General features: G+C 40.9%; 1 protein-coding gene across 1 annotated transcript in view; it reads right to left on the bottom strand.

Annotated features, from left to right (window-relative positions):
* Nucleotides 1-13698, bottom strand: part of PLEKHH2 (pleckstrin homology, MyTH4 and FERM domain containing H2) — a 255616-nt gene that overhangs the window by 16449 nt on the left and 225469 nt on the right. Inside the window, exons 20-23 of the mRNA XM_073672039.1 lie at nt 8393-8572; nt 7221-7318; nt 2664-2841; nt 1272-1427 (exon numbers count right to left, since the gene is read on the bottom strand). Coding sequence (XP_073528140.1) covers nt 1272-1427; nt 2664-2841; nt 7221-7318; nt 8393-8572 — 612 coding nt within the window. The remainder of the gene's footprint in view (nt 1-1271; nt 1428-2663; nt 2842-7220; nt 7319-8392; nt 8573-13698) is intronic.

The following is a 13698-nucleotide window of genomic DNA, read 5'->3' as shown; positions in this document are numbered from 1 at the left end:
GGGGCGTACATAGTAATCATAGGAACCAATAATAATCTCTGCCTAATGTATTCTTAGTCTGTTCTGGCAGACTCGCTCTCTCCTGCTATTTAAAGGATGACCATTTTCATGGATGGCCCACCTCTAAAACCACATGTCTCCTGTAGTCGGCACTATCGCAGAAATGCCAGAGAGGTCCTCAAAGTAATAGAAAACTCCTTTAAAAAGTGACCAATTTTTGCTCTCATTTTATTCCCACTGCTCCCTATTCCGTTTTTTTTATTTTTTTTTTTAATCCACCATACTTTTTATTTATTGCCAATTTTCACAGTCTTTAAAGAGGGGGCATTGCTCACAGGATCCTCTGGGGCGTGTCTTTATTATTATCCAATGGGCACCTATTAAAGACCATAAGGATTAGCACTAAATAGAAAGGCTCAGGTCTCCGGATCCGTATGGCAGATTATAAAAAATAAACAAAAAATAGAATACACAAGGGGAGCAACGAGAATAAAATAAGAGCAAAAACTGGTTAGTTTTGACCAAAAGGAGCATCAATTGAAATAACTAAATATTCATAATGACAGGTGTTGTGAATTAGTGTTCAGCACGGATAGATGTCCTGATTGACGTGGCACAGGGGTACAGCTGATAGAGCGGGTACTTATTTAATTACTCTTCAATAGTATATGAAAAGGGTTTTTCTGAAAATAGGAATAGAAATCCCCTACCGTGCTCTATGCATACTAATATATGAGGCACATTAAGATTACTTTGTAAAGCACATATAAGATATCGATGGGGGTCCGACTCCAATTCAACCAACTGAAGGGTCCGCAGAGCTGCAGGTAGTGCCTATCCTGTTCACCAGGCCCTGCTCTTTGTAGCGGGTTTGCCTGGTAATGCACCTCAGTCCTATTCAAGCTGCAATATCCAGATATATTCGTGACTATCGTGGTAACGTTTCTCCTGGAGGAGAGTGACATGTTAAGCATTTCCCGGTTAGACGCCTCTCACCCAGCCAAACCAGATCTCACACTTTGCACTGATGAGGGGCAGTACCCCGAAACACAGTGTCTGAAAATTGAGATTCTGGTATGACTTTTATCCTAAGTCATGTGACAAGCCTCGTTAGAGAGTCGATATTGACTTTTAGGATTGCTTCTTCCTATAGGTGGTGCTAGAGTTCTAGTTCTCTTCCTCTCTGAAGAGACAATTTGACTATCATTGTAAAATCAATGTTTCTCTGGTAGAGGAGGTTTTATTTCTTGTGATATTCACTATTTCCGCACCTTAATGTTTCCCTGTAGACAATGCTCGAGGTCCTTTCCTGATGGATCATCCGTAAATAAAGCAAATCCAGACTGTGCCGGATTCCTCATACCGATGTCTTGGTTAAGTGTGCAGAGAAATTCTTCTACGGTTGTGGATGCATCAAATCCCACCACCTGTAATCAATAAGGGGGGCTTTATGTGAAGGTTTAATCATAAGTAAAGTATATTAATAAGTTTACCTACAAATAAAAGTAAAACCTCACTGAGTCGCATGGTCTGAAATGTAAGTTTGTCCTCCAGAAATCTCCAACTTTTAGTTTCTAAGGGCCCGTAAATATTAGATATTGGTTGATCCTAGCGATGTTGGCGGGCTCAGCCGATATGTGTATAGAGGCCTCCTGACTTTCTCCTGACAGATGTTGGAGCGCTAGTGTTCCTGTATATGGGAGAATCAGGTGAGATAGCAGTCGGCTGAATGATTGGATGCACCATTGTTTGGCCAGCATCTATCTACCGTGTATGGGGGCCACTTATTGACCGGACGCATCTGGGACAACTATTGTTATCAGCCAAATTGGTTCTTATGAGATTAATTCCTTTGCCATCTAAAGGGTCCTCTCCTTCCCAATGTTCAATATAGGTGGTCTCCTACTAGATTGATGACTTAGTGTTTGGAAAAATTGGCCCCCGACACCATGATGATATTGGGGGCTACAGTCACAGGACCCGGTGTGACGGAGAGACGAGCATTGCAGCATGGAGTGTGATATGGGTCAATATAACAGATGGTATTTTGGAGCTTTCAGGAGGAGAGAATCAGGAATCAGACTTGGTCAGGAGGATGTGAATTGGTCGTGACTCCGTTGTGATGAAGAGAGAGTTTCCCTGTAGACAATTTGTGAGACTGGCGAATGGAGTTCACATGCGTTGTAGGGAAACAGAGTTCTGGAGAATTAAGGAATAATGTTCCCCCCCAAAAAAAACAAAGCTGGGGAGGCCACCACTTTTGAGCTCATGTATGATAAACTGGCCCAATGAAAGAGTTTTGACAAATGTCTCAGGCCTCATTTTCACCTATGTGCTGGATCCAAAAATTCCTTTTCCTAGCCATTAAACATTAAAAAACGGAAAGCACTCGGATGACACACAGATGAGAGTGCTTTCCTTTTTTTTTTTTTTTCACAGACCCTTTCACTTGAATAGGAGAGTTTGATCTGCAAATCAGATGAAAAATGAACATGTCTCTGTTTTTTGGATTTTTTTGCGGACCATCCATCCAGAGACCATAAAGAATGGCTCTATGAATGAGCCCTTGGTTTCATTTTACAGTCCAAAAATATCTGGACTCTGTACACTGTTTGAATCATTTTCACACTAGACTCATGCACATTTTTATAGGGTGCCGTTACCTGATATGTGCCGTTCATGAAGTGCACGGGTATGCTGAAGGGCAAGGAATGGTGATATGGGTTCCGTAAGAGAATTGAGAGAATTTCCATCCTGGAAGGTTTGGCTTCACGATCCCCATTTTGTTGAGTTCTTTCGACACAGCGCTGGCAATAAATCGCATATTTTCCAGCCTCGGTCCTGTGATGGGAGCAAAGAGAGAGAGAGTGTTAAAACATACAGAATGCTACAAAACCAGGACTGGAGTTACATCTCTGGACCCTGTAAATTTAAAGGGATTGTCCAGGCTCTCTATGTGTCACTCTATGTGACTGCAGATTTTTAAATTCTCTGGTTACGGTGCCAGGACGTGACCGTAAGTATGCAATTTCCATACTTCCGGCCACATGCTAGATGTGCCCGGCCTTGATCAATTCACTTGTATTGAGCAAGGTCGTGCACTTTTAGTCTGTATGTGATGGAATGTATGCAAATCGCATACTTGACCTGACTGCCCGCTTCCGGTACTGGTGTGCGCACTGTGGGCATTCAAAAGTCTGCAGTCACATAGAGTGACTGCAGACTTTAATGTCAAGGCTGGACAATCACTTTAATATGCTATGCTCATTAGGCTGTGTTTACACAGTTTTTTATGGTGAAAATCATTGAAAATCGCTTAAAAATTACTTGGAAAACCCCTATTCATTTCTATGGGAAATGCACTTTGGGGTATGCTCAAATTGTGGGGATTTTTTTTAGTTTGGCTTTTGGAGCAGAAATTCACAAATTTTTAAGGAGTTTTAAGTAGGATTTTGGAGAGTTTCTGGAGAGAATCCACCTAAAATAAGACGTTGTGTGCACACAGCCTTAGACCTCTCATTAGAAAAACTCACTGCAACTACTAGACTCCACTCCTGACCTGAACCAGCAGATGGCCTGTGCAGAGGTTGGTTCAACTCAAGTTTCTTTACCCTTTTGGAAACATCCCTCTAACTTGACGGTCAGTGAGCAAAGGACTAAGGCCACGGTCCCACTATCAGTATTTGGTCAGTATTCGTTCAGTATGTTTTCTCAGGATTGGGAGCCAAATCCAGAAGTGGGTGATAAATGCAGAATTGGTGACTTGTTTCTATTCTACCTTTTCTCTGATTGTTCCTCACCTGGTTTTGGCTCCCACTCCTGAGCAAAAATACTGACCGAATACTGACCGAATACTGATAGTAGGGCCGTGGCCTAAGGATCAACCTAGGAGGGGTAATACTGCTATTCGTTTCAAAACCAATTAAATGAGCCGGAGCATAAGTTGGTATACAGTACAGACCAAAAGTTTGGACACACCTTCTCATTTAAAGATTTTTCTGTATTTTCATGACTATGAAAATTATACATTCACACTGAAGTCATCAAAACTATGAATTAACACATGTGGAATTATATACTTAACAAAAAAGTGTGAAACAACTGAAAATATGTCTTATATTCTAGGTTCTTCAAAGTAGCCACCTTTTGCTTTGATGACTGCTTTGCACACTCTTGGCATTCTCTTGATGAACTTCAAGAGGTAGTCACCGGAAATGGTTTTCACTTCACAAGTGTGCCCTCTCAGGTTTAATAAGTGGGATTTCTTGCCTTATAAATAGGGTTGGGACCATCAGTTGTGTTGTGCAGAAGTCTGGTGGATACACAGCTGATAGTCCTACTGAATAGACTGTTAGAATTTGTATTATGGCAAGAAAAAAGCAGCTAAGTAAAGAAAATGGAGTGCCCATCATTACTTTAAGAAATGAAGGTCAGTCAGTGCGAAAAATTGGGAAAACTTTGAAAGTGTCCCCAAGTGCAGTTGCAAAAACCATCAAGCGCTACAAAGAAACTGGCTCACATGAGGACCGCCCCAGAAAAGGAAGACCAATAGTCACCTCTGCTTCTGAGGATAAGTTTATGCGAGTCACCAGCCTCAGAAATTGCAGGTTAACAGCAGCTCAGATTAGAGACCAGGTCAATGCCACACAGAGTTCTAGCAGCAGACACATCTCTACAACAACTGTTAAGAGGAGACTTAGTGCAGCAGGCCTTCATGGTAAAATAGCTGCTAGGAAACCACTGCTAAGGACAGGCAACAAGCAGAAGAGACTTGTTTGGGCTAAAGAACACAAGGAATGGACATTAGACCAGTGGAAATCTGTGCTTTGGTCTGATGAGTCCAAATTTGAGATCTTTGGTTCCAACCACCGTGTCTTTGTGCGACGCAGAAAAGGTGAACGGATGGACTCTACATGCCTGGTTCCCACAGTGAAGCATGGAGGAGGAGGTGTGATGGTGTGGGGGTGCTTTGCTGGTGACACTGTTGGGGATTTATTCAAAATTGAAGGCATACTGAACCAGCATGGCTTCCACAGCATCTTGCAGCGGCATGCTATTCCATCCGGTTTGCGTTTAGTTGGACCATCATTTATTTTTCAACAGGACAATGACCCCAAACACACCTCCAGGCTGTGTAAGGGCTATTTGACCAAGAAGGAGAGTGATGGGGTGCTACGCCAGATGACCTGGCCTCCACAGTCACCAGACCTGAACCCAATCGAGATGGTTTGGGGTGAGCTGGACCGCAGAGTGAAGGCAAAAGGGCCAACAAGTGCTAAGCATCTCTGGGAACTCCTTCAAGATTGTTGGAAGACCATTTCCAGTGACTACCTCTTGAAGCTCATCAAGAGAATGCGAAGAGTGTGCAAAGCAGTCATCAAAGCAAAAGGTGGCTACTTTGAAGAACCTAGAATATAAGACATATTTTCAGTTGTTTCACACTTTTTTGTTAAGTATATAATTCCACATGTGTTAATTCATAGTTTTGATGACTTCAGTGTGAATGTACAATTTTCATAGTCATGAAAATACAGGAAAATCTTTAAATGAGAAGGTGTGTCCAAACTTTTGGTCTGTACTGTATGTGTAAAGTGTAAGAGCACATTCACACTGTGGCCATTTTATAGACCAAATCCAAGAAAAAAAAATAAACAAAATAATCAGATACCATATATTAAGTGAATAAATAGTAATAGTACATGTAAATAATATAGGATACTTGGTTAACACTATTTTGATCAAAAATCGTAAAAAAAACATCCCACCACGACAAGGTGTACCCAGTCGGGATGGTCCTATCCTGTCTCTGGTATTAAAGGGAACCTGTCAACTGAAAAAAACACATTCTGGACCTTCTCAGCGCCCGCACTTAAAGAGCGACAGCTGTAACTGCGCCCTAATGTTGAGCTAGCAGTAGGGATCTGAGTGCAGGCGCCGGGCAGGTTAATAACATTATTAACCTGCAGATTAACCCCATATCTGTAGATTACAACAGGTTTTTCACATTGCAGGTTCCCTTTAAAACATTACCTTGTGTCAGCTGACCTCAATGTGAATAAGGGCAGAGCAGGACAGGGGCCAACTGTCCAGCCACCTGTCCAGTGGAAGCTATATAAATGAAATGCCTAGATCAAAAAGGGAGGCCACGCCCGTGTTCGTACAAAGTACATGAAACTACATCAAAACCAAATAAATGAGCCGGAGCATAACTTGGTATACATGCAATGAGAGAACATTCACACTGTGGCCATTTCACAGACAAAACCCAAGTAAAAAACAAGCAAGCTAGGCATTTCATCTACAGTATATAGCTTTCCATGGACATATGGCTGGACAGTCGGGACAGGTAGCTAGACAGTTGGGACAGGTGGCTGGACAGTCGAGACAGGTGGCTGGACAGTCGAGACAGGTGGCTGAACAGTCGGGACAGGTGGCTGAACAGTCGGGACAGGTGGCTCGACAATCGGGACAGGTGGCTGGACAGTCGGGACAGGTGGCTGGACAGTTGGAACAAGTGGCTGGACAGTCGGGACAGGTGGCTGGACAGTCGGGACAGGGGGCTGGACAGTCGGAACCCTGTCTTGCTCTGCCCTTATTCATATTAAGGTCGGCTGACACAAGGTAAGGTTTTAATACTAAAGATAGGACAGTCTCGATTGGGTACACCTTGTCGCGGTGGGATGGCTTTTATGCCTTTTGATCAAAATAGTGTTAACCAAATACCCTATGTTATTTACTATTACTATTATTCATTTAATTACTATAGGGTATATGCTCATTTTGTTTTTCTCTTGGGTTTTGTCTGCTCTTCGTATGAAGGCTGGTCATCTGTATTAGTAGGATGACCCAATTAATCATTTTCCTATGGGGCAATGGTTGTCAATACTAAAGTATTCACATCACGTTTGAGCCCTACTTTTGGAAAGAAAGCTCCAAATGCATCAGACGTTTCCAGAGTGTGTTTTTGGCCTCCGTTGGGCTGGTGTACATCAGTGTATCTTTTTTTTTTTACTATATTTTACTATATAGAACGGAGTAGTCAACCACACAACTATATGGATATTAGTTAGTAATTCTCCCGACTGATGGAAGGTTCAGACACAATGTAATCCCCAAGACCCACTTCCTTTGCATCATATAACAAGGAAAGGAGACATTTTAGCAAATTCTATGATCTTGCTCTAATAAACCAAGCAGGGTCATGGACATCTATGGAATACCTGATGTCGGCGTTCTTCTTCAGGAAAAGTTTTAAGAGCCAGATGTATGGATGCTGAGGAAGGAAGAGGCCGACACACAACGCCAGGAGCTGCCACCCCTGTGAAAACACACACAGGTCTATCATTCATGTACCATCAATCAAAAAGCTTCAGAAGGACAAAATTTGTTTTCTTAGGGCATGGATAGGTTTCCTACCACCCAAAACTTTTTTTTTTTTTTTAACTCGGTTATTAAGCGAGGAGATGATGGTGGTTATGTCTCCTTGCTACCCTAGGAGCATGCTTGGAGGAAATTGGAAGATGGACCATGGATGATCTGCGAGCTCCTATTAGATCATGTAAAAGATCACATTTTTACCCATATCACCGGTTCTTAGTGTAGAATATCGCCAGGTTTTTACAACCCAACCCCACCTAAAAGCAGCATGCTTTGTGGCACATATCCTGATTCCAACAGGATCAGGGTTTTGCCACCTAATCTGAGAGCATTACAATGTAGAGGAAGAGACCCTGATTCCAGCGATGTGTCACTTACTGGGCTACTTGCTGCAGTTTTGATAAAATCCCTGTTTTATCTGTTGCAGATCTACCAGTTCTCTGGATGCTGAGCTCTGTATAACCCTGCGCACATCACTGATTGGTAGCTTTCTGTGTACATAGGCGGAAAGCTGCCAATCAGCAGTGGGGGTGGGGTTATACAGAGCTCATCAATAAGGAGAACTACATGGCACCAGACAACTAGTCCTCTAGTGATACTCTTCTGCTGATAAAAGAGGGATTTTATCAAAACTATAGCAAGCAACTCAGAAAGTGACACATCGCTGGAATCCCTATATTATGCTGCTCTTAGATTAGGCAGCAAAAAAACTGCTGACAGATTCCCTTAAAGAAAATACTGATGTAATTATAATTTGCCTTTTGCTCCTCTAGTTTTTTGTTGTTTTTTTTTGCTGAAATCCTACATAACATTTTAAAAATAAAAATAACATTTTTATAGTATATTGTCTTTACTTTTTTTTCTATAATACTATTTTTATTTAGCTATTTTATTACTCTAGTCCTACCCCATATCAAGATCTTCACTGGACCTCATATTCTGTGTATACATGGAGGGTGGACCATCAAAATCATTTTAGATGCCTCATTTCATTTACTTTTGACACGTGGCTTACCTGGATGGGACTGGGCTGGTTCTGTGGCTGCCTGTGTCTCGTCTGTTTGATGAGCTGGCAGTAGATCTCATTCTGAAGCTCAGGGTGGGTTAGGCAGACTTGTAGGGCGCTTTGAGCCAAGGAGACATGATAGTCAATGGCAGGTGAATCGACAGCAGCATTGAGGAAGAGCTGGCAGGTCTGGAGATATTACATGAAAGTCAGCTTATTATTATCACAGATAGATAGATATCAACTTAAAGAAGCACTCCTCCTCCTCCCATCAAAGTTTTTATCCTCTTAATATATTGCAGTCATCATATTATATAGCACTGTGTAATTACAATTGCTCATTTTGACTTTCTACCCATTAATTCTTCTCTTTTCTCTACGAGATGTAGAAACAGAAGTCTCTTGTCCCTGCATTTATCAATTTAGCGTTCTCCTCTTCAACTCTTGACCCAGCTGCTGCCTCTTCCTCCCTGCAAGTTACTTTTGCAGTGACTGATGACTCATACAGTGAAAATTGACCTCCTGTTTCTACATAGATCTTAGAAGGATCATAGACCTGATGGAAAACAGAAGAATAAACTGGGTAGAAAGGCAAAATTAGCAATTGTAAGTACACAGTGCTACATAATATGATGACTGCAATATATTAAAAGGATAACAATTTTGATGGATGAACTTCTTTAAGGAGTAACCGTAGTCTTAAAATTGTTTTTCACAAAAATCAATAGTACACATGAAAATAAGAAACCTTGTAATATATTTTATCAGAGAAATCAGCTTCTTTTTCCTCCTGGACTGATCATTCATTCTCAAAATTCTCAATTCACAGGTAAAATGTGTCTTCATCTAACACAGACGTTCCCATATTGAGATTGTAGATGACGGTTGGTGCTCAGAAAGTTCTATGGAGAACTGTAACTCTCTTTTCAGGAGAACCTGCATCTGCCTTTATATTCCAGCTTCGCCCTTCTGGCTGTGCTGGACTTCAGTGTTTGACTATTTCTCTAGCCAGGTGCTTCTGTGCCTATCTCTGTCAGTTCGCTTGGTCCTTCTGGGACCTCTAGTACCTTTTTGTCTTTTTGCGTTCTGCAACAACTTCTCTGTTTAGGAGGTGTCCCATTTTTGTTCCAGTCCTTAGTTCTTTTAGGGACCCCTCCCCTTATGCTATAGGTCTTCATTCAGACTAGCTGAGGACTAAGGCGGGTCTGTTCGCTAGGAACAAGCAGCCCGCTACATCGTAGGGATTCAGTTTAGTCTTACTTAAGGGACAGTTTTCCCCTATCTTTCCTTAGTACATGTTGCAGATCATAACAATTTGAGTTTGACATCCCTGTCCAGAGAAATAATGATGAACTTTTGCTGTAGACTTTCTAGTTGTATATAAAATCTTATGAATGACTCTAGCTCCCTCTTGTGGCCACATCTACAAATTGCAATTTAAAACTGCATGACTTTAGCATTTAGTCGCAAAATGAGTTTTCTATCAGTAGTCATAAGCAAAAACAAAAGAGGAATGAAAAGTATAATGAAAAGGTATGCACCTCTACTGGTTTGGGCTTAAAAATACCAATGCGAAATATTGACCAGAATTTGCCTTGAGGCCAGGGTGGAGCATACTGCCATTAAGGCTATGTTTGAAGTCAGGTTTTTGAAGTGGAAAAATCCGATGAGCATTTTAAGTGGATATTACTTTAAAAAATACTTCTTTTTCAGGGAGCTTTTACAGGAGTTTTTATTTTCCTGAAATGATTTTGATGAAGTTTTGGAAAGATTTTATTCTGAAGCTTTTTTTTTGAGTTTGAAGAAGATACCTACAGGATCCAATTCAAAGGAGTGAGATCCATCTTTTTTTTCCACCAGGCTTTTTTTTCAAAACCTCTTCAGAAAAAAAGAAAAACCTTAAAAAAAAAAAAAACTCCACACACAGCTGGAAATGAATAGGATGAATTTTCCAAACATTTTTTCAAGCATTTTGGAGAGGATCCCCTCCAAAAATAAAAACACTTCTCAACATATTCTGTGTGATCATAGCCTTAGGATTCATATCTTGGGAGGTTTAGCATGATGGCAGTCATAACGTCAATGTAGAGATTACAATCTAGTGTCCAGCACTCGTTTTATTGCGTCTCCATGTTGCAGCGATGTCTCCTGTCTCCCAATAAATTTCTATCTTTACACACTATTTTATTTAATTTTTTAATCTAAACAGGTCCAAAAGTCTGTGCATAATTTATCTTAATAGAGGTCAGAGATTATTTTTTTTTAATCTAAATTCTGTCCATAAATTGACAGTAAAACAATAACATTCTGCAGCCACCACTAGATGGAGCACACATGCTTACTGCATACTTTATATAAAAGGCTTGTCCGGGGTTTAAAGGTTACGTGCATCTTCTCCCTTTATTTATTTATTGTTCATTTGCTTACTAAATTCTAAAGTTAAGTTAACTTTATAAATAGTCCCCATTGAAAATGCTCTACCATTGGCTGCTGCATTGTGTGTGTGTACGTCTATCAACACTTTGAAAAAATGTTACAAATTCGTCAGAGCTTCACCACTCTTCTCTCAATGTTAGAGATAGCAGCAGGGAATGGAGAAGGTTATACACAGATCTACACAGCATGAACAGGGGGAAAATGTCTCAAAGAGGGCAAAGAAAACAGTCACTAGAAAAGGAGAAAAAGCACATGAAAAGGAAATTGCAGGATAGAAGCTGTGATGAAATATTAGAGGCTGAAAATCTCATCACTGTGGATACACTCAAACCTCACATCCAGCCTGTATTACAGAGAGGGACACTCCCACAAGAGAAAAATCTTAAACTTGAAACAGACTTCAAACTGCTTATATGGGGGTCTGAAAATTAAGTAAAGAATGAAGATTGCCAATGGAAACTTTGTTCAATTTCTTTAACTAAAAGTAACTTCAAAGGATCCTGTAAAAGGATTTTTACAGGATGAAAATGGAGAAATGGTAAGAGAGGATGTTGAGAAGGCCGAACTTTTTAATTCCTATTTTGCATCTGTTTTCTCTCAGAAAGAAAATGTAACATCAACTGATCTTCACTGTCCTTTTAAAGGAATAGAGGAATCCAAGTTATCTGTAAACAGAAAGATTGTGAGGGAATATTTAGCTAACATAAAAGAGTTCAAGTCTCCAGGTCCAGATGAATTACACCCCAGAGTACTGAAGGAGATCGTAGAAGAAATTTTAGAACCACTCTCCATAATCTTTGAAAATTCTTGGAGAACAGGAGAAGTCCCAGAAGACTGGAGAAGAGCAAATGTTGTTCCTATCTTCAAAAAGGGGAAGAAGGTGGACCCAGGGAACTATAGGCCGGTGAGTCTGACTTCTATACCAGGAAAGATCTTTGAACAAATTATTAAACAACATGTATGTAAGTACATGGATAAGAATGAAGTGATTAACCAGAGTCAGCATGGGTTTGTAACTAACAAGTCATGTCAGACTAACTTAATTTCCTTCTATGACAGAATCACTGACTGGGTGGATCAGGGAAATGCTGTAGATATAGTATATCTTGACTTCAGCAAAGCATTTGACAAAGTATCTCACACCATCCTTATTGAAAAAATGACCAAGTATGCAATGGACCAGGCAACTGTTAGGTGGATTCATAACTGGCTTAGTGATCGGACTCAAAGGGTGGTTGTAAATGGCTTCACATCCAGCTGGATGAATGTCTCAAGTGGGGTACCACAGGGCTCCGTCCTGGGACCTGTATTGTTCAACATCTTTATCAATGATTTAGATGAAGGAATTGAGGGTAAACTGATTAAATTTGCTGATGACACAAAGCTAGGAGGGATAGCTAATACTGGAGAAGAGAGAGAGAGGATTCAAAAAGACCTAAATAAACTGGAGCAGTGGGCATCAACCAACAGAATGGTTTTTAACAGGGAAAAATGCAAAGTACTACATCTGGGCAATAAAAATGAAAAAAGCATATACAGAATGGGAGGAATAGAGCTAAGCAACAGTACATGTGAAAAAGACTTAGGTATACTAATAGATCATAGACTGAACATGAGTCAACAGTGTGATGCAGCAGCAAAAAAGGCAAATACAATTCTGGGATGTATTAACAGAAGCATACAGTCTAGATCACGTGAAGTCATTATCGGTCTTTACTCCTCTTTGGTCAGACCTCATCTGGAATACTGTGTACAGTTTTGGGCACCACATTTTAAAAAAGACATCGACAAACTGGAGCAAGTTCAGAGAAGAGCGACCAGAATGGTGACTGGTCTGCAAACCATGTCCTATGAGGAACGGTTGCAGAATTTGGGAATGTTTAGCTTGCAAAAAAGAAGACTGAGAGGAGACTTAATAGCTGTCTACAAATATGTCAAGGGCTGTCACATTGTAGAAGGATCATCTTTATTCTCATTTGCACAAGGAAAGACTAGAAGCAATGGGATGAAACTGAATGGGAGGAGACACAGATTAGATATTAGAAAAAACTTTTTGACAGTTAGGGTGATTAATGAGTGGAACAGGCGGCCACGAGAGGTGGTGAGTTCCCCTTCAATGGACGTCTTCAAACAGAGGCTGGACAGACATCTGTCTGAGATGATCTAGTGAATCCTGCTTTGAGCAGGGGGTTGGACCAGATGACCCAGGAGGTCCCTTCCAACTCTACCATTCTATGATTCTATGATTCAAACTTTTGTAAAAAATACTTTTTTTTTTCCAAGTCAAAAGTGTCTATGGCCATTAAGAGAACTGAGCTAACACAAAGTAAGCGGATAAAAAAACACCCTTGTCTTTGTTTACTTTGCTACAGCCACCCATGAGCCAATTACAGGCCACAGATTAGCATTGATGTACGTAAAGTCATCATTTCAGAAAAATACACCGAGACCAACAGCAGCCATGGAGCATTGGAGCTGGAGCTGCAGGGACTGAAAAGGTTAGTTCATTTTTATTCTTTTATCTGCTTTTCTGCTGTTACCTCAGTTTTGTTTTTAAAGAGATTATCCGGGATTTTTTTATCATCATTATTATTCTAAAAACTAATAGGCAGGTAGTTGGTAACAGACAAAACTGCCTGCTTGTTATATCCAGGATCGGCTCAGAGCGATCACTGACTGCTCCTGCTGGCGATTCAGCTGCACCATGTCAACAGAGCAGCTCTTCTTCTTCTGGGCTGCTCTGTCGATGGGGTGTGACTGCCAACATCATGCTGATTGACAGCGGGCTCCCTGCAGTTAGGCAGCGGGGAGCTGGCTGTCAATCAGCATGATGTCAGAATTCATGTGCCGGACACAACAGGCAGGTAGGTAGCAATTAC

Source organism: Phyllobates terribilis, unplaced genomic scaffold (genome assembly GCF_046119375.1).
Source record: "Phyllobates terribilis strain yellow unplaced genomic scaffold, ASM4611937v1 Scaffold_3__8_contigs__length_932513732, whole genome shotgun sequence".
NCBI lineage: Eukaryota > Metazoa > Chordata > Amphibia > Anura > Dendrobatidae > Phyllobates > Phyllobates terribilis.
The sequence above is the reverse complement of the archived record's forward strand: the minus strand, read 5'-3'. Positions and strand labels throughout refer to the sequence as shown.